Consider the following 27,406-nt stretch of genomic DNA (forward strand, 5'->3'; position numbering starts at 1 on the left):
AGGCTGCGTTGTCATGGTTTCCCGGAGCGACTTCCGCTCGGGGTCGCTTGGCGTATCGTCACTACCGCAGTGATGGCGGCTGTGCGCGGGAGGGGGTTGCTGGCTCCGCTCCGTGGGCGGCTGCGGGCCGGTCCGCGGGCTCCGCTCCGGTCTGTCACCGCCGCTACCGCCGCGCCGCTCTACGATGTGGTGGTGTCGGGCGGGGGTATGGTCGGGAGCGCCATGGCCGCCGTGCTGGGTAAGGCTGTGACCTTCTCGGCGTCGCAGATGCCGTCGGCCAGGCTCGTTTTCCGACCCCGCGGGGGCTGCGGTCACGGCCTCACAGCCGGCGGCTGTCTGTCCCTCCGGCCGCGGTGCCGTGAGGTCTCGGAGGCCTTCGGGCCTCCCGCACCCTGTTTTGTGAGTGCAACGAGTGGCGGGTTTTGTGTCCCGCTGCCCTCCCTGTCTGTCTCACCGGTTGCACAAAAACTTTAAACTGGGAGTTTTCCGAAGAGTTTCAGTGTGTGGAGTATGGAGTACTTCCCTAAATCGACCTTAACTGTTAATCCTGGTTTGTGACAGCTTGAGATAACCATGTGGTTACCGTTTAGGATCTTAACGTTCAAGATCCTGTTGTGGAATTGCTTTATTCCTGCATCCTCTCATGACAGCACTCTAAGGTTGACTAAAAGCTCTTTGGATACCCAGTCACTATGATGAGCCTTATCCTATTTATGTATTTTTTTAATGTAGTCGTTACTTTGAATTCTATAGACTATTTGTAGTATTTCTTTCAAACATGGTCACCCTTAAATCATTGATGGATAATTTCATCCGTAGCTGAAAATGCTTTTCTCATCCTAAGTTTTGCTCTCTAATCCTGTATTTTAAACACAGGAATACCAAGTTAAAATGGATTTGTGCTTGGTTTGCATCACTAGAGATGCTGAGAGTATTGGCTATTTCTTTATTTGGAATGTTGATTCAGAAGGGTGCGACAGAAGCCTAGAGAAAGGAGTGCAAAGAAGAGCAAAAGAGCAAAGGTCGTAAGCAATAAGTGCTTTGCAAGTAAAAGGGTTTCCCTTGCAAACAGCATTGTTCTGCTTGTATCATTAAAGAAGACCACAGTGGAATTGAGATAGCATAAGGATCCCCTGCAGCAGTGATATCTAAGACTAACGTGCAGGTTTGGGACCTTCCAAGAGACGAGGTTATGTTATGCGTAATCTAGAAAACATGTCAGGATACTGCTGTTATTAGGAGTGCTGTAGTAGTAAACCCTGAATGTTATAAGGACACCACTTCTGGTCTTGGTACCTTCCACAATCATAGTGGTCAGATGCAGCAAGCATGGCTAATTCAGCTGCAGTGTGATTTACTCTTTACTTGAGTCATCTCTTCAATTTTTGTCAGTTCTCTTTAGCTGAAAGTTAAAGTCTAAACTGCCTCTGCTATTCCACTGTCAGAATATAAAGATAAAGAAAGCATAAATGTAGTTGCTAAGTTTTATTTTGATCTCTTGTTCTAATTAGCGAATTTACATTTAAGCTCTGAAAAATGCGTTCTGTGCTTGGAGTAAACATTGCAGATTTCACTTGTTAATACTTCAGTAATGAGCTTTCATAACAAAATGTGCACAAATTTGTACAAAAAGAAATCATTTAATCCTTGTTTTAACTGCAAAAGGGTTGTCAGTCTCAGTAACAGGATTGTAGTCATAAAGCTTTAAAATACAAAAGTTTACCTGCCTAGTCAAAACCTGTATTGTAAATGTGTTTCTTTATTAAGTTTTGCATCTGCTCTGTCTTATTACAAAAATGCATAGGTCTTACTGAGATAGAAATAACAAATGAGGTTTTTGGCAGGAGCATAGTAACAAAGCATGCATTTGTTTGTTTTAGGGCATGATATCCACTTCTGTGATAAGAAGATTGCTTTGCTGGAGGCTGGTCCTAGGAAAGAATATGATCGCATGCCAGACAGTTACAGTAACAGGGTCAGTTCCATCTCCCCAGGATCTGCAACTCTCCTAAGCAGTAAGTGTAATTTCTATTGTTTGCATTTTTAACATTGAAGTGGTTTTATTTTATTTAAACAAAACCCTTTTGAGCATGTGCTGCCTTCATCCTAAATGGAATTATTTGCCTTTGCCTTTTAGTATTGTATATGCTGAATTGTGGTGATCGAATAAGGCATCTGTTGATAACAGGGATCTGTGTTCTGGTATCTTGGTCTGATTTGTGACGTTAGGCTAGTGAAAGGTTGTAAGGTGCTCTCTATAGCATCTGGAATGTTCTGTTTACAAAAGAAGCATGTACTTAGTGCTCTCTAGTCTGGTAACTCCTTTCTGATTTAATTTTAATTTTAAAGACAGATTTGAGTCTTGATTCAGTATGGAGAAAGAAATGTTCTAAACAATGATGGCTGTGCTTTTCCGTGTCTGTTTTATTACTGAGTGATAGGACAGTGAGAGTTGACTGTTAAGTCACAGCGTTCTTGGAAAGCTCTTGTTTCTTTTCTACTGGCTTGTGTTAACAGTCAAATAATGGGATGCTGGAGCTGTGAAAGTACTGAGGCAGATCTGGCCCTGTCTAGTGATGGTGCAAGCAGAGTCTGGGCATTGCTAGTCAGGGAGGGAGGAGGAGAGTCTGGACCGAGCTTCAGTTTTGTTTGGGTCTCCATGTCATGTGTGAACCTGCACCTCCATGCGTTTGTGTCCTTTTTTCTGTTTTAGGTTTTGGTGCCTGGGATCATGTCTGCAGCCTGAGACTCAAACCGTTCCGGCGAATGCAGGTGCCTTACTTAGGGCTGCAAATATGCTGTGTGTCTGTCTACTCTGAATTCTCAGAAGTACTTACATTAATGATCCAAAGGTTTTTAATTTGACAAAGGGCAGGTCGTGCTTATGATGGTTCCAGTTACCTTTTTTGGGGTAGCTGTCTACTCAGAAATACCTGTCTTCAGAGTCTTGATGTTACAGGATAAAAGGTTGATTCCTAATGGAAGCTGTAGATAATTGAGGCATGGGTGCTAGTCAGGAAACAAAGGTAAAGGTACCTATTGTTTTTTTCTGGGATAGAGTTAATTTTCTTCATAGTAGCTTGTATGGTGCTATGTTTCATATTTGTGATGAAAACTGTTAATAACACAGGCATGTGGTAGCTATCGCTGAGCAGTGCTTACGCTGCACCAAGGCCTTTTCTGCTTCTCACACTGCCCTGACAACGAGCAGGCTGGGGGTGCACAAGAAGCTGAGAGGGGACACAGCTGGGACAGCTGACCCCACAGGGATATCCCACACCATATGACATCATGCTCAGCAGCAATAAAAGCTGGTGAAAGAAGGAGGAAGGCGGGGGTGTTCGGAGTTGTGGCGTTTGTCTTCCCAAGTGACTTTTATGTGTGATCAAGCCCTGCTTTTCTGGAGGTGTCTGAACACCTGCATACCGATGGGGAGTAGTGAATGAATTCCTTGTTTTGCTTTGCTTACGCATGCAGCTTTTGCTTTACTTATTAAACTGACGTTATCTTAACCCATGAGTTTTTGCACTTCTACCCTTCCGATTCTCTTCCCCATCCTACTGCGGGGGAGTGAGTGAGCGTCTGGGTGGTGCTGAGCTGCTTGCCAGGGTTAATCCACAACAAGGTGGTAGGGTAGCTTTATATTTTAATTATGTAACAGGAAAGTAGGGATAAAAAACTTTTCTTTACAATCAGCTAGATCATTGTATGAAGGAAATATGTGATGTGCTTCAGTAGCTGTGAATGGACAGTAATCCAGGATGTTTCCTCTAGTTCCATATTTCAAGATTGCTGCCTCCTTTTGTTGTTAAGATGGATACATTCATAGTCCCTGAAAGGAACAGCACTTATTTATCATGTAGCTTCATGTAATGTATTTTTTCTTTGTAGGTTTGGGATGCTTGTTCAGAAGCCATGATCGTTTTTGAGAAAGATGACTTAGATGACATGGGTTACATAGTGGAGAATGATGTCATTATGGCTGCTCTCACAAAACAGTTAGATGCAGTAGCAGGTAGTGGACAACTTCTTTAATATTTTATTTCCTGTAGAGAGCTTTCAGTTACTTGCCTTCTGTTGTGCGCGCTAAGTTATGAGAGGGGGAAAGATCTAACAAGTAACTCTGAGACATAGGCAGCTTCTTGAATTTCAGGGGGGAGGGAGAAATCTGACTTCTGAAGGCTGCCCCATAAGAAAACAGTTGCATATGTAGTTCTCCAGAACATTGTCTCTCCAAAACCAGACTTAATGAAAAGATCTGTAGCTTTCTATCCAGAGCAGGCCTTGAACTGACAAAGGGTTGGCCAGACCTGTTCTTTCAGGGTTCCTTAAGACTTGTAGGGTCAGCTCTTAGGGTCGTTAAGATACACGTGGCCTTTGCTGTTGCAGTGATGTTTCCTTTTTTCATGTTTGTATCATACTGTGACCATAGTACTTTGTGTTCCCATCAGACCGGGTGGAGGTTTTCTACGGGAGCAGAGCAGTCGGGTATACCTGGCCCCTTCCCTCTCACAGCTGTGACACAAGCCCCTGGGTGCAAATTGAGTTAGCTGATGGACGCAGACTTCAGACCAAACTGCTGGTAACTAAACTTTTTATTTCTGTTGATCAGGCGTCATCTCTTGCCCAAGTCCTTTCCACTGGATTTGGTTCTGATTCCATGTGTGCCGCTCCACCCACGTGGAGGGCTTGAGTGAGGTGAGTGGCTAACTCTGTCAGAGATGCTGTGGGACACGGTGCATAGGCTTTTCTGTACCTCATGCAAGAAGACTGGACTGAATTGGACAGGAGCAGAAAGGGCCACTTCTTCTGATTTTGGGGGAATCTTTTTTTTTTTCCAGAATAAACGAAAAATGCGTACATGCAGGCTGAGGTTTGTAGACTGGGATATTGTCTTTCTTAGAAGCTGCTGAAGAGGTGGCTTTGTATGTCTTTGTTTTGCAGATTGGTGCAGATGGTCATAACTCTGTAGTCCGGAAGGAAGCTGAAATTAAGACCATTGAGCATCGGTATGACCAGTCAGCTGTGGTGGCAACTCTTCATTTGTCTGAGGTGAAACTCTGCAAATTGGCTGTTCCATAAGCAGCAGAACAGCTTAAGCAGGTGATCCAGGTCACTAATTTGTTAACTGTCCACTTGCTTCTTTCCACTGTAGGCTACAGACAATAATGTAGCATGGCAGAGGTTCCTTCCCACAGGGCCAATTGCACTTCTTCCGGTAAGATGACTTGTGGTCTCTGTATTTTTTTTTTAACTTTTATTTTAGGTTTTAGTCTATTCTTTTCAGTAACTTTGTCTGTACCTTACTGTGTTGGTTCTGTCTCTTAGGATTTTCCATTATTGCATTTTATTTCCCCCTCCTGCCCTCTCACTTTATCCTTGATGTTTCCCACTTGTAGCAAGCTGGGCTGGAGGAGTAATGTGCAGAGGGACTGGCATGGGGCTGGCATGGGGCAGGGCAGTGGGGAAATCTTTGCACTGATCGTTAATTTTTGCTTCTTTTTCTCTTGATACTTACCTTTGACATTCTCTTAAACTAGCTCTCTGACACTGCCAGTTCTCTGGTCTGGTCTACATCTCATGAACACGCATCGGAACTTCTCTCTATGGATGAGGAAAGTTTTGTGGATAGCATCAACTCTGCCTTTGTGAGTATCAGCCTTGTGGCGGGTGTGAGGCTGACTTTGTTGTAATCGTGAGAAATGCAGTGGAAGCCTACAGCTTAAAGGATAGCAGTGGGAGAGGTGGATTCTCAAGTTCCTTCCTCTGGTGGAGGATGATAATAAAAAGGCGCTTAGCAAAGAAAGGATGACCCCTTGGGACTGAATTAGGTTAGTTCCGAAAGTAACAGAAGAAGTGGAACTAAATTTCCGAAAGGTGGGAAGAGTAGACTCATCCTAGTTGGAAACTTGCATGTCCTAAAACAACAAAGATAGTTTCTTCTACTGTATAGTTTTGTTCAAGTGGTTAAAATTCAGTATTTGGAGCTCATTCAGATTTTTTTCAGCTTTTAGATGTCTAGTTTGGGTTAACATCTAAAGATTTGTTTGTTGTTTTTTCAGTGGAGCAATGTAAACCACTCTGACTTCATTGATACTGCTGGGGCCATGTTTCGCTCTGCTATTTCACTCCTGAAACCCTCAGGGACTGCAGTCCGTCAGCTGCCCCCAAGCATTGCTAAAGTAGATCCAGAGAGCCGAGCCACGTTCCCTCTTGGAATGGGGCATGCAACAGAGTATGTCCAGCACCGTGTGGCTCTTATTGGGTAAGGTCCCCAGTGGCAGCCCTTGTGGAGTGGGTGGCGTGTGGCTAGAAATAGCGACTCCCGGTCAACAAATTAGATGGTTAGAAATAATTTGTAGTTTCAGTTTGACTTTATGCAGGCCCAGTTTGTACCATGTGCTCCTGTGCCAACAAAGTCCTTTTGTATGAGCAGTGCTCTGTCCATTGTGTGTGTTTTCTATGTAAATTGCGAGATAATTATTTCCCTTTTTTGTTTTGTGTAGTCTGGTGAAACAACCCAGGATTGCCTGCTGAACCTGTACTTCCCCAAACATTGTAGCAGCCATTCTGTGTGCCAGTTTGAGTTTTAAACTCACCTTTCTTGAACACAAATGACAAAACTTACAAATTTTTCTGGATGGGATGTCGTAGGCTTTTGCATGGTGGCCTACAGAAATAGGGAGATATCTCATCTTTTACATTCTAAGGTTGCACGTACTTTTTTTCTCCACCACACCTGCAACACGCTGTTAGCTTATAGTAATTCTTAGATGCCGTATTATACTTCAGATACTTTTCCTCTTTCCAGCTTATGAGCCACTCTGTGCTTGGGAGCATTCTGTACTTTATGGCTTGTTAAAGTGCATGATCTTAAATTTCATACTCAAACTTCATTTAATTTCTCTAACTTTAAGACTCCCTCATCAATATGTCTGGCTTTGTCCTTTACAGATAAGTCTGCTCATAAAAGAACACAATGTTGTTTCTATTCAAGGATATCCCGCTTCTTGTGAATTCATGTATTCATGATGTCTGTCTACTTTGTGTTTGTGAATTGTGCCATCGATTTACTTCCTCTTGTGCTGAGGTCACTTACAAAAACATTAAGGCCTGTTCCACACATGATCTGAGAGGGCTTTGCCTAGACACCTCTTTATAACTTTTCCTTTCAGAAGTGTTTTTTTTGTTATCTCCCCTTTGTCTTGCATCTTACAACTGGAGAGGCAGTCAGGTGGTTCAGCAGAGCACACAAGAAGGTACTGGATAAAGTGTATATGCTGCTGTAAGGTGGTGTTCATTGCAAAGAAATGAGGAGTGCTACGCTGATCCCTTCTGGGGTTTGTCAGCCACTATAGCTTTCTTCAAGAAGGGATATAAATTTCTGTTTTTTCTTCCTCCAGGGATGCAGCGCACAGAGTCCACCCACTTGCAGGACAAGGTGTAAACCTGGGCTTTGGCGATATTGCATGTTTAGCTCATCACCTCAGTGCAGCAGCCTTCAATGGGAGCGATCTGGGTAAGGATCCAAGACAACGAAGTGGCAGTAAGATGACTCGTCTCTTACAGGCCTTCGCTGCTAAGGTCAGGACAAGCATTATCCCTGCTGCAGGTTAAGTGTGCTGCTGTCTTGTGTTTCAGAGGCACAAGCGTTTTTGAAGCAAAACTGTTCTGATGTCCATTGGCTGTGGAGCAGTTAAAGACTCTTGGATGCAGCTTCTGTCCCACAAATCTCAAAGCTGCTTTAAAAAAAAAAACACCACAAGTTCTGCAGATGGTGGTTAAAGTGGTGGTGAGCTGAAGACTGCTAGCTGATGGAAGGATGATTTCTCTGTTCTCTTTCTATGTTTTCAGTTGTTGGTGGAGACTGCTATATAGCTAGGATGCACAATTGCTTGTGGCAAGTCAGTTTTAATAGGAGCATTCAATTATCTCTTCCAGGCTCCTTAAAACATCTGTTAAAGTTTGAGACAGAACGTCAGAGGCACAACGTGTCCTTGATAGCTGCTATTGATGTGCTAAAGAGGCTTTACTCCACAAGGCTGGCTCCCTTGGTGTTGCTGAGGACATGGGGATTGCAAGCAACAAATGCCCTGCCTCCTGTCAAAGTAAGAATCTCACTTTAGTGAGGGCCTTAGAAAGAGTCCAGAACTACTCTTGAAATATAGGCAAGCTGATGAAGATTATTGTTATGAAACGGTTTTTTTTGGCTGGGAAATATTAACTTGTTCAAACTGAGGTTTTGTCCAGAACGAGCCTGAGGAGTTCCAAAATAACTGATGGCTCAGCAGTAACTGTTTTCTCCTGCAGCACAAGGGAAGATAAGGGAGCTAAGTGTCTGTACTCTGTAGTTAGAGGTTACAAGTCATTAGATGTCTTTGGCTTTATTTTGCTATGGAATGAAAATGTGGAACCTTGAACTGCATTCCAGAAATGCACTATGAAAAACCAACCCCATGAAGACGCATCTCCCCTAAGACATCAGGTGACTTGACAGATGTGATGTGCGGCTCAAATGAATTACCCGTTTCTGTGCTGTTTTGCCTTGTGAAATTGTTCCCTCGTGGCAGAAGTGTAAGTCTCTGTAATGGAAGTTACCTGAGGAAGGCAGCACTGAGCAGGTTCAGTCTTAAACACAGACTCCCTACTTGCAGCTTATCTGCCTAAATTCCACACCATCTTGACCTAGTTGCTGGATTTTCATGAGGTTCTGTAAGCCGCCTGCTCTCAAAGCTCCCAAGCACCCTCAAATTAGATTCCTCATTCCTGGATTTGAATGTTTTATTCTACAAATCAAGTCACCACCTTCCTATTAGTCACAGGCGGCCTGTTTCCTTTGTGTTATGGTTACAGTTAAGACACTGAGTTGAAGAGCGGTAAATTCCTAAGGTGCCGTATCTGCCACTGACAAGGTGTCTTCATTAGTTGCGCCAAAAAGAGGACTATGCTGCTGCTTCAGTGCTCAGAATTTTTTTTCCTGTTTATCTGTTTAAAGCAGAAAACCAAATTAAGATCTCTTTTTCTAAGCACAGAACTTGTTGGTGACATCTCTGTTGCGTGCTACTTGGGAAGGAAAGGAATGCTGCAACTTCTTTAAGTTTCTAGCATACAGGGATAGGGGCTCTGCACTTGGCTAGAAAGGCTGACAAAGAACTGTTGTCTGTATATATAAAAAGGAAGGCGACTATAACCGCTTTCTAGATTGTTTGGTTATTACTAGTTTACAAGTTACCTATCTTTTTCTTCTCCTCTTTTAGGAGCAAATCATGGCTTTTGCCAGCAAGTGATCTGTTGTCAGTTTGGAACAGCAGCTTGCCAGTGAATGTGTTGCCCTTTACAGGACTGTGACTGACTTGAATCTTTGACTTGTGTTATTTTAATTTAACAATAAAACGAAGGGATTGAGATGTGTATCATCCGCTGGTTCATGCAAATGTTCTGTCTCATCTGGTCTCCTCAAGAGGATTTAGGGTCTCTTCCTGTAGTACCATGATGTCTTCAGCCACAGAACTACCTGTGCTTCTAATTTGGGCCTTTTGAATTGAAGACTGAGGTGGAAAAAGCTCTCTGTCTTTTGGCAAATGCACTGCTGAGTTTTGCCAGCTACAACTTTTTCCGCTTAATTACTTTCAGTTTTCTCTGAAGTGATTTCTAGAGCTGTAATGTCACTCCTGGGTTCTTGGCACTTCCTGGACTCAGAGAGGATGGGTAGTTTTCAGCAGAGGGAGACAACTCATGCTGGCAGACACGTTTTAAAGCTCAAATCTGTCTCTCTCTCACGCTTTTCCCTGCCCTTCTCTTGGTGCTTTATTTAATAATGTTGTTTCTTGTGGAACTGGCTAGTCTTAAGGACTCCATGAAAAAGAGATGCAAGACAACAATACTATATAGGAAAGAAAACTGCAACACAATGTCTTGAATATTGTTAAAAATTCTTTAATTACTAAAATAGACTTTCAAAATATTCTGTCTTAGGTTCCAAACACCAGCCTCCTGCATTAGACATTTGACACTCACAAAATTAAGTGAGCTTACACAAATAGCTGACCAGTATCAGGAATTAACATCAGAAAGAATGAAACATAAGTTTTGAACTGAAAGCCATTAATTGTGCTTCTTCAGTCACTCATATTAGGCAGTTCCTGTTAGTGACTGGCTAAAAGACATTACGAAGGAGATGATAAAAATCAGGGCTGCAAGTGGAACTTTTCTCTTAAAAGGCTGCTTAGTCTTTAGTTAAGCTAATAAATAATCTCATTGCACCAGGGTAAGTGTGAGGACTTGACTGGCTTCTCTAGATCCCCCACCCACCTTGAGTAGTTCAGATGTAAACAGCAGGGGCTCAATTCTGCAATTTCTTGCAAAAGAAACCTTTGAGCAGAGTTTTTGTTTCTCTCATGACTGCAGGATCAGGCCCCTGATAGAGAGCAGCAGTTTTGCTTCAGTTAATGAATTGTGCCACTGACAAAGGAAGGCCCTGAGCATTCAGATTTAATGCAACTTTGGTACTGGGAAGCAGATGCTCCTGCCTAGCGTTTGTAGTACCAGAGTCTGAAGCGAAGAACACAGAAAAGAAACTTCCTATGTGTGGTACCTGTCTTGTTCTAGGCCATCCTCCCTGCAGACAAAACCAAACCCTTAAGTACTCCTCAGGGCTAGTGTCTGTTCAGTTGGCAGAGAAGCTGCTGCTGCTTGTTCCTTACACATAACATCCCACCTTCCCTTCCTCTTTCAAATACAGCCTCACTGCTCGTGGCTCTGCCCCAAGATCTAGTAAGAGTTTGTGACAGCACTGGCTCAGACTGAAAGAAGGCTTTTGGATTATTAAATTAGCTAGTTCTCAGCAGTAACGCGGCCTGGCTAGTAACCACTGCATCCTGCTCTGTGTTCTCTGAGAATACAAAAGTGAGTAGAATTGTTCACTGAAGACAAAATGAATGCGTTTGCAGGCACCTTGTTGTGCGGATCAGACCATATACCAAGTTTTGCCAAACACTAGGAAGGGGAATAAGAAATGTGCGTGGCTGAGAAGAGGCCACAACTACTTTCTTCATGTTCAAACAGACGGTCCTAGTGAGGAAGGAACAGAACTTTGGTGTGACACAGGAATTTCCCAACATGGATCTCAAAACAGATTCTGCTAAGGAGGAGTACAGGTAGGATGAGCATTTCATATTTCAAAGAAACAGCCTGAATTTACAGCAAGGTGTCAGTGGTGGGACAAGTGTCGGTAGCTCCATCCCTTACCCTTGGACTCTTGCTGCTGACTGAACTTGTTCAATCAAAACCAGGCCTTGCACCCTAGCGCAGTAAAACCTGAGATACGAGAAGGCGGGGTAGCTTAATCAGCCACAGTCAAACCTGTGCTGCTGACTATCGGAAGTGGACCAATGTTCACAGTAAGGCAAATTTTTAAGTCTTCAAGTTGCTGGCAAGATTAGTGAGGGCATGAGTGTGCTACTTCCTCCCCTTGCTGGGAATTACCAATTATTTTCAAATCCAGTTTGCAGAGAAGGTAGCATGAGGGCAATCTTTGGTTTTACAGAAGTGGGAAAGGTGTGTTACACCAAATAGGTGACTGCAAATGCCCGACAGGAACACGTTCATCACAAGAGACCAAGGGATAAAAGCTTCCCTTAGTCACATGAGTAACACCTCTCTGTTCTTATGGTTGGGGCAAATTCATCTTTACCTTACACATTCCATGGTGGACAGAAGATAGCTCATCAAAAATCACTAGCTGCTAACTATTTAATGGGGTAGAAAAAGTTGCCTCCGCAGCTGTTTCTATTTAGGACAATGCAAGGTCCACTGGGAGCCTCAAGATACTGGAGCAATCTTTATGTTCTCTACAACCAATTAAACACAAAAATGAGGATCCTACAGGCAAGCTTTCTAGCCTGTCTGACAACATGCTTTATTTAAAATATTGATCTTTCATTGCTTCTGTGTGCTTGGTGTGAAAGAGAGGGCAAGACTAACCTTAAATTGTTACTCGAATAGCTTCATGCTATCCTGACAGAAGTCTTGGGCTTCCTAAAAAGCTGCAACCCCTTCGTTGGATGCACTGTTCCTTAAGTCCTGCTGTACATAATAAAAATATCTTTAGAGCAATGCAGGGCTGCATACACCACTTTATGGGTCCAATTAAAGAGAAATAAAATTTAAAACAATTTAAAATTAACAAGGGATAAGAAAGCAAAGCTACTTCTGCTCTTGTTCTTCCTCTGTTTCTGATGCTAGTTCCACTCTACCTCTTTTCATCTGTTAAACAACTGAAAAAAACAACTTGTTTCACTGCAGCTCTGCGTTCAGAGGAGGTTCCGAAGAAGAGTGCAGGAAGCGATAAGTCCCAACTTTCAAACACAGCTTAGGGCTCATTCTGACAAAATCGGCTGTGGTGTTCTAACACCTCACTGGCCCAGCAGGTCTCTCCAGGCTGGGCAATGCCTAGTTCCCTTCTGCTTGCCAGACTTGACTCTTTGGTGAGCTGATTTAACTCAAGTTTGGTGTTGTGAATTGGTTCACTAAAGAACCTGAGGAGCATCAGAGAAAAGGCGGTTGTGGGAGTGCCTTGCTGAGAGCAGAGAAACAGAACTGCCTCTAACGGCAAAGTGAGCTATCAGACCAGCCATTTCATCTGACTGCACTCTTAAATTTTCTTGTGGGTGTAATGTGACAAGCATTTCTTTTGGCATTGGAGTTTAAATAGCTGGCACTGCTGCCTAGTTGTGCCAGCACAACTATGTGTTATGACTACATGCTAAATGAATCAAGTTATCAGGTCTGGTAGCCAGATGTACGGTGTAGCTCCACAGACTTGTAAACGGCAGGAGAAAGGAACACAAACAGTCAGGCACACATTCTGCTTAGGAAGTGACTGCTGCCTGAAGAAATGCTTGCCAAGTTTCAACCTATGTTTTAGCCAACACCTTTCCCAAAACCATGCCCAAAGTGTGCTTATAGAAGGCCCCTTCTTGAAAGACTGGAATCTTCTTGCAATGTATTAGCTAAGCCAACAGCCAAGTCCTTGGAATGCTGAGGCTGGGAGCATCCAGAGTCGTTCACTTTTCTCTGAATGACTGCTGATACCATCTTTAATTTTGGTATTTAATATGTCACAAGCAAACTTAAGTTATGTATGTTTAAAATAAAAGGGGGAGGGGAAGTCACGTGTCTAGTCTGCCACCATATGCCAGGTACTCTGTGCTTCTAGCAATGGGATGCTATACAAACGTGCTGGTGAAAGCTGGTTGTGAGCCCCTTGTGGATACTCTGCTGGAGTTTAGGCCTTTTAACTTTCAGAAGGCAGCTTCTGGATCATTTATGGCAATGACAATTATAAATCATACCGTGGCAACTCTCATTATGCACGATGCCAATCCGGGGTGAAGATCAGTTCTATAGCTGTGGTCCATGTTCTGCTTTGTGACCAATTCCAGCTGAACAACGTACCTGGAGATTTCAATTTGCTTTCTCAGCCTTTCAGAAATGCTGAAGTCCACAGGAACGTCACAGCTCAATAGGTTATCCCCAGGGACTGCAGTAGGTGAAAAGTAGCACCCAAAGTCCAGCTTGTCTCTATGTTGTTCACTTTCTTTGTTAACTATAAAGGAAGAAAAAGAAGTTGTTCCCAACAGTTCTCTAAATTCATATATTGCACAGATGACAGCAACTACATGTAATGACTCTAGAAAGGCTCAGTAGATAATTAGCCAGAAAAATGAACTGATGCATGTTGATTCATGAGAAATTTGGAACCTGGCTTTGGGATTTAACTGCTTTTTCTCACCTGTAAGAGCGTGTTGTCCCTAAATCCAAACCCTTCCTTTAGTAAAGCAGTGATGTAAGTGAGATCCATGCAGAGGAAAGGACTGGCTGACTTGTACCTCTCCATGTTATCACAGACTAGACAAGAAGAAAAAAAAAAAAAAGGGGTCTCAGCAAAATAAAGCTTTCAACTACATTATACATTTGAACTGACCTCAAGCCAAAGCCTACTAAAACAAGCCACCCGCTTCTGTTAACGGGTACATATGACACATGGCACGTGCTACACAGCTGTTCTATGATGTTGGAGAACAAATCATAGCAGTACTTCCAGTTTCTCCTAACTCGCATCATAAGTACATATGTTATTACAGCAGCATAATCCCCATAGCTCTTTTGAAGTTTGAATCTCTGCTCAACTGATAACTGGTAGGGAGTTGGTTATTACTTAGTCTTTCAAGAACACAGTGTCATTTGTCTTCCTTGTAGTTCAGTCTCCAATAACAGATGGCTCGATAATGGACTCCATGTTGGCAGTTTCTTTTGTGTTTTGGTTTTTTTTTTCCAACCACACGTGTCCAAGGACATGGAAGAGGCTACTGCCCAAATAACCACTCCCTCGCTGCAGCCAAGTCAAGATTCCACAATAAGGGTGACAGTGACTGGGAAATGGATTTACACTAAATGTCATCTTCTGGACCTACTGTTACTGCCCTGTTCTACAAGCATCAAGGGCAGAGTTCACGTATTTTTAGAAACTGATCAGCAGCATCCTCCCTCTATTGAAATGAGAAGGAGGAGCATTAATTTGGGATCACAGAGTTGATCTCCTGATGCTCTAAAGCTAAATAAATGGTTTCATGGTGTTAGATAACATCTTAGCTGCATCTTTGGAAATAAGCTCTGCCAGTATCCAGGGATACTGGGAACACAAACTTTAGAGCTTAATCCCCCTATTAAAAGCTGAGTTTCTAGGGAGATTAAGTTTAACTGAAAAATCATTAGAATTTAGGTCCTATTTTAGAAAAAAGTCAGTCCTGAACTACATAATTAAGCAGCATCTGGTGAGAAATAGTCTACTAATCATCATGAGGATGATCATAATTCAGAGGTAATGTCTTGTTCTGTAAGCTAAAGTTTTAGCCGTCAGTAGTATGGCAAGGTGGGAGCTCTTTTTTCACAGAAGGAGGTACAAAACCAGAATAAGCATTCAGGAAAAAAGTCAGGGGAGGGAAAGGAATGCAGAACAGGCTGTCGACTTAAATGTTTAACTTCTGCTCTCTCCCTCCATTTTTTTAGAGATTAAAAAGGGTTTAAGGTGACTGACTTACAGAAGTCAGCACTCTCCTAAACTCAGAGTTGTAGTGTGACAGAAGGATCTCTTGATACAGCAATTTCACTTTCTTTTGTACTGAAATTTATGAACTATCTCCCTCCTCTCCTGAACAGAGCTGTGAAGCTGCTAACACTTTGTTTCCCCTCACTGCTCTTCACTACTTTCTTCTGCAACAGTTATAGGTGTTGGCTAATAAAAACCATGTAACATGACATGGAAGGTATAAATGGAATAAAGGTTAAACAAACTTTTTTTTTTTAAAGTCAAACTCACAGTACATACTGCCTACAGACATTCATATTTTTGTTATTTCTCACCCCCACCAGTTTCCCAAGTCTCATGACTATTACCTTCTTTGGCTTTTCTTTCAAAATCTTTCACTTCCAGTACACCTCCCTGTTCATAATCTGAAAAGGAAGAGGTGAGAAAACATCATCATAGACCTGAAAGCATTTGTTCCAATATCTAAGTTGACCCTAGGGTGCAACTCGGTGATGCTGCACTAGGAGTGAGATCTGTTGGTAACAGATGACAGAGCCACAAGTGTTACGAGCTCAGAGCACAAGTCTCATCTGCTGAACTCTGAACATCAAACTGCACTGACGGATACAACGTTCATTTCCTGAAGGCATTTTGTGTATTTTCTCTTTCTTAACACCATTCTTTTTCCCTGTTCCCCATGGCTCCAGCCTCCAGGGTTCCTCTGTCTACCTCCTGGTTGACATGCTCACACACAGTAGATTATCCAAAACCAATTTACCAATTAGGTTGGTGTCAACTGCACGATCATAGTAATAGGAGAAAGCATAGAAGGAACTTCCACGAATCTCATCTGGTTGGTGCAGTTTCCCTTTGACAACCTTGAGTACTTCCAAGTAGCAAGGCTTGAATCCTGTTTCTCCTGTCAGGACAAACACAGATGGGGTGAGCCAGAGAGGCATGTCCAGGAGATGGAAGAATGAGTGGCAATAGGATTAAAAAGAGAAGAAGTAGAGATTAAAGCATCAGAAGAAGTGAGAAGAGCTTAGATATCCCTTCCATAATCCAGCATGGCATCCACATACAGCCAAGGACTCTAAATCACCACCATCAAGTGGAACCGTTTAGAGCAGATCACAGCAGTATCTGAAAGGTGCACTGCACAAACTAGAATAGGTGCATGAAAAGCTTCCTCCACATCAGGCAAAACTCCCACTGTTATGTTATATGGTCAGCAGAATCTCATTTACATTTGCTACCACCTGCTAGATAAAACCTTACTTTCCCTCCCCATCACATCATCATTTTATCAATCCACTCCACACACGCCAAATCTGCAGCTCAGCTCTGGTGTTCCCCATTGTAAAACAAAGCAACACCAGTCACCAAAGGCATCTGTTCTAGTCACTGATGGTAGCAGCGTCACCCTCTGTATACAGCATTAGGGATAGTATCTTAAGAAACGGTTCCACAAGTGAGATACGCTTTGGCCAATCAGTTATTCTACCCTAACACAGGCTGAGCTTTTGCACTTAGCACAAAGCCTCAGAAAAAAATCTCTTATTTGCACAAGTAACTCTTAATGTTTTCTATAAAGGTAGCATTTGTAATAAGAGATCACAGCCAGAATATGGATAATACAGGCCAGCTACTCTTACAGCTTCAGATTTTTCTTTGGCTCTGTCAAAAGTCTGCATCTATGACTGGACAGGTATCCTTCGTAATTCAAGATGGAGTTTTTGCAAAGGAAAAACTTAGATTCTGGAGACAAGACTTATCTTACAAGAAGCAACAAGTCTCTTTACCTTCTTTATTGCCACCATACCGGTATTTCACTCCCCCAAAGTGCCACTCTGCCTCCAGCTGCTTTGGCAAACAAGAACTGCGGAACATTTGTCCATCCACAGCTGGAATGAAACCAGAGGGGTGAATCAGAAAGGATTAAATTTAACACAGTTATTGATCAATACACAGAACCAGAAAAGAAAAGCCTGGAAGATCTTCATTAAGGTCTTTAAGCAAAAGTACAGAAATCTGAATTGATGGATGCTGCACAAACTGATTATGAATTAAGGACCAGTCTCAGTCTGGAAAAGTTGTGTCCATTTTGTCCTGCAAGCTGCAGAGCTGCTGTCCTTGTCATTTGTTAATGAAAGATAAGTGGTACAAGGATATCTGGGTAATGGCTGTTCACCACAAGAAACAAGCGAGTTAATAAATTAAACACACAGATACACAAACCTTAACAAACAGCAGATAACCGAGACAAACAAAGCAACTGAGCAACAAAGACAAAAACCTCCCAAGACACTGATCAATGGCCACTACAGGATCTACTCAATGTGGAACCCTTGAAGGGTTCAACCAGAAATACTGTAACTGATAAGAGCAAAACATGATTACTGTGGCCAGCACAGGTCTCACAGAAAAAGCAAACTTCTTATAGAATGGTTGAGGGGAATTGTGGGACTGTGCAAAATTTACTATGGAATGTTTAGGGGAAGGCTCAAAGGCAGGGAAAGGGGGAATCGAGGGATCAGGGAAGCGCAAGTGTGGGAAACAGAGGGGACAATAAAAGAAGGCAATCACAACTAAGCAGGCAGCTGGTCAGTATGTTTTTCTGGCTGAGCCATGTAACCAACCACTGCAGTGCGTCCTATCTTCTTCTTAAACCCTATTCCCAACTATTTTTGATTTGGGTACGCTCCAGTAATTAACACAAGTCCATCTAGCTGAGACGTAAGAATCCGGAAGGTGGACAGACCCCAGGTCCAGGGCAGAGACTGGACAAGAGGCCCAAGGTCTGGGCATGAAGACTGGAAGGATTTATGGTTTGGGTCAGAGACTGGAAAGGCTCAGGAATGTGAGTATGCATTCAGGTGTGTGTGATATGCTCGTGGACTTCAAGCTAGACTAGTCAGCGAATACAACAGGAGGTCTGGGGGAACATGGTGGGCCAGGCAGATAACAGAGAGACCTATAAAGTGGGTTTGGCCTAAGTAGCAATCCTTAGGAGAAGGATGTATCCATGCTGTTTGTGTTTCTGTGGATGCTTGTGAAGCTGTGTGTTTGCAGCTGAGCATGTCTATATGGTGTTTGTATGTTCCCATGTGTGCATTTCTGAAATTTGCACTCAGTCTTGCTGCTGGCTGAGCCTGGAAACAGGGAAAAGCAGCTGCCTCACAAGACAGCTCCTTAACAAGCGGTAGCCTGTTTCCAAACAGATCTATACCAGCGAAAACATAGAAAAATCATGAGATACAGAAGTGAAGACACGGGAAATGGGCTGCTGACACAAGACTAAGTCTAACCATCTCTTCAAAAACCTTGGATGCTTTATCATACGAACATACCTGCCATATTCAGGGCTCCAAGCGTTGCTAGTCTGGCAGCTTTTAGTCCAAACCCCAAATAGCTGCAAACAACAAAGGCAGACATTACAGTTTTAATTCTTGCACATCTGGTATGCTTCACCCATAGCCTCTTCCTAAATCCTGGAACACCCAAACCAAATTTCCTCCCTCTGCTTCCCACAAGTCTCCCCTCTCTAAAACAGAGAGTTCCCTTTGCCAGAACAATCCCAAGTATCAAAAGAGTGACCAAACCCAATAATTACAGAGCTGTAAAATGGGAAAATCTAAAACCGCAGAAAGTGGTTAGAGCTGATGTGACATTTCTACAAGACATTCATGAAAAGCAAAAATGCACAGTCTTAAAAACAAGGGAGAAAGAAGGGTATGTGAGGAGCACATGGGGAATTGGATGGCCATTCTTATGTCACACACATAAGACTATGTGCTCGTAGGGCAGAACTAATAGGAAACAGCAGAACTTCCCACTAAATGGGAGCTGCGCCTTTGTGTGAAATTCATCTCTGTTTGACTCCACGGATTATTACTGTACTCATTACAAGCTAGGATATGACCAACATTTATGAGAACGTCATTACATGTTGCTGGCTTCAGCAACACAGCTAGATTAAAAACGTGTTGGCCCTTCATTCCCATCTCTGTGGTTGGCTACTTAACCCTTTAGTCATGTCAATACAAACGTTCACAGAATAATCGGAGTTAAACTAACCTCCAGCTCCCTCATTTTTTAGGGGATGATTTTCAATCCCAATTATTTGAAGTGATCTAATGGACTGTATTGGTGAATACTGCAATCAGTTACATCAGTAAATGTAAGCAGTAGGAGAGGAGGACTATTAAACCAGCTTTGCTGTCAAGTAAGCATATTCTGTAACCGATTGAGATGATAGTCTTCACCCCACTAATAACGGGCTGAGACCAACTCTCTACTATACATGGTCAGGTTCTCATCGGACTGTTAGTCACGCAGTTAAACTCTCTGGATTCCACTGCAGATATCTCAGAAACTTGTTAGCTTAACACAGTAAGCACAATTATATTATTCCAGGCCAAGTATCCCCTCCAATTGGTTCAAGAATCTGTTGTGCTCCATGGTCTGTATCAGCTGCCTGCGATTGTCTCTCTTTGATTTACATCAGTCTAGGTTTTACTTTTTGTCCAGTTGCTGATGAGATGTGCCGTTTCAAACTAAGAAGGAAAAAGGCTCAGGAAGGTCCTCTTTCCCAATCTCTGACCAGGTTTAGTTCTGTCTACTGGCACGATATCCACCTTTCTGCTTGGTCCAGAATATTTGCCTTGAATCCAGTAATAACAATTCTTCTCCTTAAATATAGTGACTCAGAACGCTTCCTCTGCATTTGACAGACTGACTGATACTCCCTTGCAGTGATATTAACCATGATCCCGGAACATTTCCCGTCAACTAATGTCACGTTCCACTTCAACTAATGTTTCAAGCAGATAAGAAAACTAGTAAAAACGTCATGGTCCCAACGGCTGGTAACGGGATGACATGGCCATTTGTGGTTAGCTCAGGGGCTGCAGAAAGACTGATTTCCCCAGTGGAGACAGCAGCCTTTTTGCTCCTCACCTGTGGGTATAGAGCTTGTAGGTGCTATTAAACATTTCAAATGAGGTAAGAAAATCCCCAGGGGTTTCCTTCAAAGTTTCCTAAAAGTTAAGTAAAAGAAGAAATCTTTTAGTCTTTATTATGCAACAAAAATAGCGAACTTTGATATAATATTACAGATATACCCATAGGGTTTACTGCACACTCATCTGATCTGCTCTGAAAACAAAGAACAATTTTCCAGTGGTGCCCACTGCGGTAATATCTGCAGCTTTTAACACTGAGTTCACTTACATGCATCTCAGTGTATAATGTATAATAGGGGAGTGCAACAGATGAGGATGAAAGTGCTTTCTAACTCAGAATACCTGAATTTTTCAGAGTACTTTCATGCTACTCTGTATATACAGAGTCCCCACTGAAATCAGTTGCACTAGAAGCACTATGAATTTTTGCAAGTCAGACAAGACTTCTCAGTTCAGGAATTCAGAAGAATTAAAAACGCAAAGCATAGGCCACATTTTCACCTTGTTAAACGCCATGCTGATACTCAAGGAAACACTGTGACCACTCGCTCCCAGTCTTAGAGCTGCTTTACCTTCTGGTTTAAGTGCCTTCCTCTAAATTAACCTCTTGTCTCACCACCTCCAGTTTTCTTCCTTCCGCTCGTCCCTCTGTGTGCGCCTCTGCCCCACTGGTACTCAGTCCCTACCTTCTTGCCAGACTGTCATATTCTTGTGATTCTGAACCAGTTTAGGGCTCATTTAGTGTTCCTTTGTTTCCAGTCCTCGAGGTCTCAATCCCAGTTTCTGTCTTTCCTCTGCTAGTGACCTCATTCACCCATTCCTTCTCGTCCCTGCGCATTCATGTCAGACCTTCTCTGTTACTCCGGGCAAAGCAGCGGAACCTCAGAGGACTGAAGCTGCAGAGTCCCTGTAGTTACCGTTCGAGTAACCAGATGTGGCAAAAAAACCCACCAAACACATCTGGAACTGTAGAGTTCTAGACAGAAGCCTGCTCGAAGCTGAAAAAGATTTGTCAGTATTCAGCTTGAGTTTCTCCTGAACAAATACAAATTGAAATCTGTTTTGGGCCTCAGATAAATTTTCACTGGAGCGGCAGTCGGATTCTTGACCCAACACACCCAGACTCTGCCATATTTTCAGTTCTGTTCCTAAACCTTACACCACAAAAGCTTTTAAAAAAGGAGAGATCCTGAAAAAAAATTATTTGGAGAAAACAATTGGCTTTTTTCATGCCTTACTTTCAGAAAAATGTAGAAATCGTCACACCCCTTCCAAGTGAGGCAGGCACCAGACAGACAACTTCATAATGATTGTGATTGGTTTTTAGTTGTTTATAACTCTGACAATAATACCATGAAGAGCATAACACAGCTCCACACAGTTACCATTATATGTCCTCTATTTGTTTGTAATCTATATTCATTAATGATTCTCATATTATTACAGTATTTTGTTCAAAACGAATACAAGAGTAAACATCTGATTTCCTTAGATTCCAGGAAGGGGGGGAAAAAAAAAAAACCAACCTCTGCAAACCAAAGGGTGAAATCCCTGCTAATTTTGTCAGATAGGAAAAACTCTTCAGAAACACACTGAGCTATGTATGTGCTTTTTTGTATGAACATGACAACATCAGTGAGAAGCAGACATAGCATACAAGCAGGCAAGGTGAACCTTGACTCCACACTGCCCTACTAATTCGCACCATTGGTCCTGGTCAGTAGCAAATCCTTGAGGCCTTTTCCTGCAAGGCTTTAAGGAGAAGTTTGAATCCTGAGCTGCAGTTCAGCCTGCTTCACAGCTCTATTTATTCTCCAAAACCCTGACATGCAACACCCTTTCCTCTTGGTCCAGTGCCCGCTTCAGCAGGTGTTATCAACACAAAACAGAGGGCAAGCCTGGAGTACTTCAGGCGTTGCTGAACAGGATAAGATTGCACGTCATGTTTCAACATAGCCCACCATTGCAGAATTAAAACATCCTGATATGAAAACCACATGTTCTGTGGTCCCCAAACACCCTTTGAGAATCTCAATTTCTGTAAACAAAATGTGTTAAACAAAGGACTCCTTCAGAAAGAGGGACAAAACCAACTTCACACTATCAAGGTACAGAATGCTCTAGTGCCCTTCCAATACCCATGACATTTTCCCGTGCAAACTTTAGGCTTGGGTCCCAGTTCAAACTGCTTCTAAAGAGCTATAGCATTCCTGCGAAATCCAGCAGAGACGGACTGAGGGACAGAGAGAGGAATTCTCAAAGAAGAAATCGATATGAAAACAAAGAGGGATAGGCTGTGCTATTATAAAGACATTTGCCCCATAAGACACCCCTGTCTGCCACCCCCCAAATTTAGTGAGGATCTGCTATCAGACGGGGGAGAAAAAAAATACAAACCAAAAACCCAAACTCAGAGCAGAGCCTATATTTCTTGTAATACTGCAAGAACACTCCCTGGAAATGTTTTAAATTTATTGAATACAAAATAATTATCTGCATTAATGGGACTTTCCCTGCCTGGGTCTAGAAAACGAAAGCTGTTTCTCTGTGGTTTTACCCACTTGCTTGCTTTTTTTTTTTTTCTTTGTTGTTATCCAGGCTCCTTTGTTTGCAAGCGCCTGTAAGCCAACTGCTGATGTCAAAGGGAAAAGAAATACAGATGTTCTGCTTGTGCCAGTGCTGACAAAGCGATATCAGAGAGCACGGCAGTGCTCAGGTCTCTCCAGTGGCCTTGCAGTCCCAACCCGCACACGTGTAACCACTCCTCACCTCAAATTGTGGCAGGAATGTGATTTGGGTTGAGGCTCCTCCCAAGTCCAGAGTCCCAACAGTATGCTGGTTCTGGCCAGACAGCTGCCCTGCAAACAACATCATGATCAGAACAGTCCCAAGTCCACACACGCTAAAACGCAGATACTACATCTATGTACAAGAAACCAACAAGTTATCACATTATCACAGCAATACTGGAAGGCTGAGCTGGCCTTCAAAGACAACAATCATCACAGAGAAAAGGTAGGCAAACAGAAGGTATTACAAAAAGATTCATAGGATTTTCTTCCTTGATTCCAATTTCACTTCAAAAGGGACAAATGCAGATAAATCTCTTAGATATCCAGCAAAAGCTGAAAGTAAGAGACAAAGTATCTCCTGCAGAAGACTGTCAGGGAGAGTACGTTAATTCTGTAACCACCATACAGCTGGTCAAAAGCAGTAGGAGACGAAGGACAGTAAGAGCAGAACCAGCTATTATCATTTCTCTTCACCCAGAGCAGCTTTTTTCTTGCTCATGTATCCACTAGAGTACTGATTTCCTTTTCTCTTCACCAGACTGCGTTCCCAGAACATCTAAGAGCCAGTAGGGCTAAAGCACCAGTGCATTCCCCTGTTACACAATTTTAGTTGCATAGGTCACGCTGGGATGAAGAACATTGTAAAATCTTGTTTCCCACCTTTTAACAGGTTAGCAGTACCACTCCCCTACATACGTCAGAGAAACCAGCTTGTCACTGCCTCCCAGTCCTGAGTAAATCCCGGCACCTTCTGGATTAAGACGCCTCCTTCTTACTACAGGTGTGGCTCTCCCCCAGGGACACAGGCTGCCCAAGCCAATCCACTGGTGCCACAGTGGGGAGGAAAAACAGGACACGGCAACAAAGAGTGATCACCTCTGCAGAAGAGACTCAAGTTCATGTTTAGAGAGAAGTTAGAATTAACTACCTGTCAAAAAGTTCACAGTGATCCAGGCTAAAATTCCTGCAGAGTGAAAAAGGAGAGAGGAAAAAAAAAATAATCACCACTGATTACTCCCACAACCCCCTGCCCACCCTTACTACCCCTCCACATGTTTCTTATTTACCCGGAAATCATTACTAACTTAACTGCCCCATACTTCAGAGATCAATACAAACTTATAATTTAAGTGATATGACGCATTATTGATTCATTAAAATGTCATAAACTGGGATAGGTAAAACATTTGTAACATCCATGCAACTGCAGCATGCACAAGTCGTGTCTATTACCCAAATACCCAAACAACATACAAAGAAGTAACAAGCTGATACAATTCACAAGTTTCCTTGGGCACTTCCCCCCCCACACCCCCAGCATTTCATTTTTTAATTGAAAAATTGCATACACACCACTCTGTGTTTTAATCTTGTGGTTTCTGTAATTACACTGCAGACATAGTGGCAACCCGTAAAACACAAACAACTCCTCTGACACCAGCAGCTTGCTTGAGACTGGCACGATTCTCACCCAAACGCAGGCAAACATAGAATCATAGAATTGCCTTGGTTGGAAGGGACCTTTCAGATCATCTAGTCCAACATGTGACAGTAGAAGTGGTAGGATTTTAAACTAAATCCTGGCAGGCTATGCTGTGCTCTTTATGCCTCATTGGTCCTGCTCCCTGTGAATACTACACTTCTCCCTACCGTACAATTCACCTGTCAATCCTGGGTTAATACTATGCATTGCACCATACTTAATCAAATACTTGCAGACTTTGTTACTTCTCCTTTTCTCTTGGCCCGTGCGGACAGATTTTGCTCTTTAGTCTTCCTCCATGTATTAGTTGTTTAAGCGTTGTGATAACTCTTTTTGCTTTCCTTGAACACCTTCCAACCTGGCAATATATTTGCCATAATGAAGCGTTCAGAACTGAATGTAACATCACAGATGGCTCTTATCACACATCCATACAGAAGGATTATTGCCTGCCTATTCTCCAAGGTAATACGTCTGGATACGGAGCCAAAATGTTACAGTGGCCTCTTCTGCACTGCAAAATCATCACTCACTCCACAGCTACAACATAATTCACCTTTCTTTGTATTTTAGGTTACTTGCTTTGCTGCTTTACTAGCTGCATTTTTGCAATCAGAATATTTTTTAATTATTATTTTATTATGTATTTAATTATCTTTTTTTAATACTTGCCAATTATCCTTTATTTTCCTTTAATATTCACAATGCTTCCAACCTTAACTCGAAAATTAATGAGCTAATCATAACAGATTATTTTTAATGTCAATATTTCAGAATTTACTAGGCAATTTCCATAAGCTTCCTAGCTTGCTATCTATCGTCACGTAGCCTTCCAGAGGCGGACAACATCTTTTTTCCACCAGTTCTCAACAGCAGGCTTCAGCAGCTTAGCCCTGCATACTTATTTCTGAGATAAGGTTCTCTTCTGTAACCTCAGAAGGTTTTGGACGAATCTTCAATCTAGCTAACTCATAAATGTCTTTGTGTGTCTGCAACAGATGACCGAGTAATCAGCACCTCCTAGTAGAAGCAGGATTGCGTTGTTTCAAACAGGGCTAGAAACCTTTTATTTTTTCCCTTAGTTTAGTGACCATTTCCCTCTCATGTTCATAGGATCTCCCTTTCCCCCATTTCTCTTTGCTTTTGCCTTTTCCTCCTTCTAAAACATACCTTCATAAGACCCGTCCATGATGCTAACACTGTCCTCTGGAACAAGAAATGGTGATTCCTCAAAGACCTCTTTCACCTGAAGAAAGAAATAACGATTATATTCCTTGGTCTTGTTCTGCTCTGAGAGTGATGGAGAAAGTTTTCTTTTTCACAACAGTAGAAAATATGACAACTGTGTGGAGTAGACACTATTCTTCCTCTTCCAAGGGCCAGGAAAGAAAGAAACAAGTATCATAAGTCTCTCTCCCCATGCCTTCTGTCCACATCAAGACAAGGGATTTCAGGACCATAAAAGAAAGTCTGTAAAGTCTGTGAGTTTCATGCTACCATGGGATTACAGCCACTTTTCACAGCTGAAATTCCCTTGTGCTAAATAGAGATGGAGATCTGAGCTGTGAAAAATGAAACGGGGAGAGCGATACCAGCGCATCCAAAAGATCTTAGTATTACCTCTAAAAGCAGAGCCTGAGCTTTCTCCTCCGAGAGCAAGCGCAGTCCAGCTGTGGCTTTTAACACTACTGGGGTCTTCTTCCACAGATGAGGTGGCACAGCATCTATAGCCATGTCCAACAATCTTTTGACAGTTTCAGCACCCTAAAAGAACAAAGATACTTTTCTTATGGTTTCCTCCTACAGGCCATCAGAAAATAGGCCTCCCAATTTTCCCTCAACACTAGTGAAAACAGTATTCAATAGCAGAAGGTACCTCACTCACACCCAAGATAAGTATAAAAACTGTGCTAGACATCTCATTAGAACCTTAAAGAGAATGTCGGCATTGGAAGGAAGGGTGCATGCAGAGACAGATCTTAGGCGAGATAAATTTCATTGTTTGTGGAAGGTATTTTTTGTAAAGGATGAAGAGAGGTGAGGGAACTGATTACCTGACAAACCCAAACATCTTGCAGTTCAATAAAACTAAACGGTGTGATTACTGACTTAAGTCAGAGGGAATGTCTGTAGATTTCACTAAATGCAATATAAGAATTCCAAATGTGTCCATAGCAAGTAGTGTAATTAGAACACGAGCTGTAGAATGGTTACCACATGAGGTATAGGCATCACTGCTGGGCTCTCGATTATTTACACAGGCATTAGCAATAAAAATTCTGATGTGAAATTTCTAGAAACTTCTTTTGGTGTGAATTCTTCCACTCCTACCCAACAGACTAGACAATTTAGTAAAATCATGGGAGATTTCATCAAAGTTTAAAAAAATCCAAAAGCCATTCACTCTTCCATAAAGTTTTTCCACTCAAATTCCTGTGGCACTGAATGCAGCTGAGGAGAATCAGAAACCTGAAACGCCCCCTATGGTAGCCCCCAACTCCAGTACTGCTAAAGCACACAAGGCAGAGTATCTAATCTCCCATTTCTCTGGCACCTCCTTTAGCTTGTGAAAGAGCTTACTGTCAGTGCAGGGGGATCTGGGAAATGGCACCTTACTCCAAGGCTGGCCCCGTGTATCACAACAACAGGATTATTTTAGCTATCTCTGCTCTGTTGCTCATTTCTGACTCCTGATCCAATAGAGTGGCATGAAATGAGTGCACTGCGCACAAATTCACAACCACCCCCATTTGAAAATACAGAGGATGGCAACTAACTGCAATTTCTTATTAAAATTATAAATTTATATGTTAATTAATACACATGATTGCAGAAGACGGAACTGTCTGACTGTTTTGGAAAACTCTGTACAAACAAAACAACAAAAGTCCTGAGGCAGTAGAAGAGTAACTGCCTGTACCCAAATCATTATTCAGCTAAAACTGTAATCAAATATTTGAACTGAGCATGACTGAAGCAAGTCCTACATATCCCTGAGCACTAACTTCCAAGCCATGGTTCCATAGATAACAGCAAAGAATCAAAACAAACAAATGATTGGAAGTCTGATGGCAGAAGC

At 42.5% G+C, this 27,406-nt stretch overlaps 2 protein-coding genes across 8 annotated transcripts in view; one reads left to right on the forward strand and one right to left on the reverse strand.

Moving 5' to 3' along the window:
• COQ6 (coenzyme Q6, monooxygenase) lies at nucleotides 1–22,854 on the forward strand. 2 transcript variants are annotated; one of them, XM_074585221.1, is made up of 12 exons: nucleotides 1–238; nucleotides 1,881–2,015; nucleotides 2,714–2,772; nucleotides 3,892–4,015; nucleotides 4,452–4,582; nucleotides 4,945–5,052; nucleotides 5,156–5,218; nucleotides 5,541–5,648; nucleotides 6,063–6,265; nucleotides 7,404–7,519; nucleotides 7,942–8,108; nucleotides 9,258–9,416. In XM_074585221.1, the coding sequence occupies exons 1-12, from the start codon at nucleotides 73–75 to the stop codon at nucleotides 9,285–9,287; spliced, it is 1,410 nt and encodes a 469-aa protein (XP_074441322.1). In that variant the 5' UTR covers nucleotides 1–72; the 3' UTR covers nucleotides 9,288–9,416. The 2 variants fall into 2 exon arrangements, with proteins under 2 accessions (XP_074441322.1, XP_074441324.1); XM_074585223.1 differs by lacking the exon at nucleotides 9,258–9,416 and adding an exon at nucleotides 22,651–22,854 and having other exon boundaries at nucleotides 51–238.
• The window catches only part of ENTPD5 (ectonucleoside triphosphate diphosphohydrolase 5 (inactive)), a 25,413-nt gene continuing 7,927 nt past the window's right edge, over nucleotides 9,921–27,406 (reverse strand). For all 6 annotated transcript variants that reach the window (XM_074585225.1, XM_074585227.1, XM_074585226.1 and 3 more), the window contains exons 4-14: nucleotides 25,948–26,091; nucleotides 25,498–25,573; nucleotides 23,773–23,808; nucleotides 22,822–22,910; nucleotides 20,048–20,127; nucleotides 18,439–18,500; nucleotides 16,891–16,992; nucleotides 15,867–16,007; nucleotides 15,457–15,513; nucleotides 13,793–13,908; nucleotides 9,921–13,606 (exon numbers count right to left, since the gene is read on the reverse strand). In XM_074585225.1, the coding sequence (XP_074441326.1) occupies nucleotides 13,520–13,606; nucleotides 13,793–13,908; nucleotides 15,457–15,513; nucleotides 15,867–16,007; nucleotides 16,891–16,992; nucleotides 18,439–18,500; nucleotides 20,048–20,127; nucleotides 22,822–22,910; nucleotides 23,773–23,808; nucleotides 25,498–25,573; nucleotides 25,948–26,091 (990 nt within the window). In that variant the 3' untranslated portion in view covers nucleotides 9,921–13,519. The remainder of the gene's footprint in view (nucleotides 13,607–13,792; nucleotides 13,909–15,456; nucleotides 15,514–15,866; nucleotides 16,008–16,890; nucleotides 16,993–18,438; nucleotides 18,501–20,047; nucleotides 20,128–22,821; nucleotides 22,911–23,772; nucleotides 23,809–25,497; nucleotides 25,574–25,947; nucleotides 26,092–27,406) is intronic.

This window comes from Larus michahellis, chromosome 4 (genome assembly GCF_964199755.1).
Source record: "Larus michahellis chromosome 4, bLarMic1.1, whole genome shotgun sequence".
NCBI lineage: Eukaryota > Metazoa > Chordata > Aves > Charadriiformes > Laridae > Larus > Larus michahellis.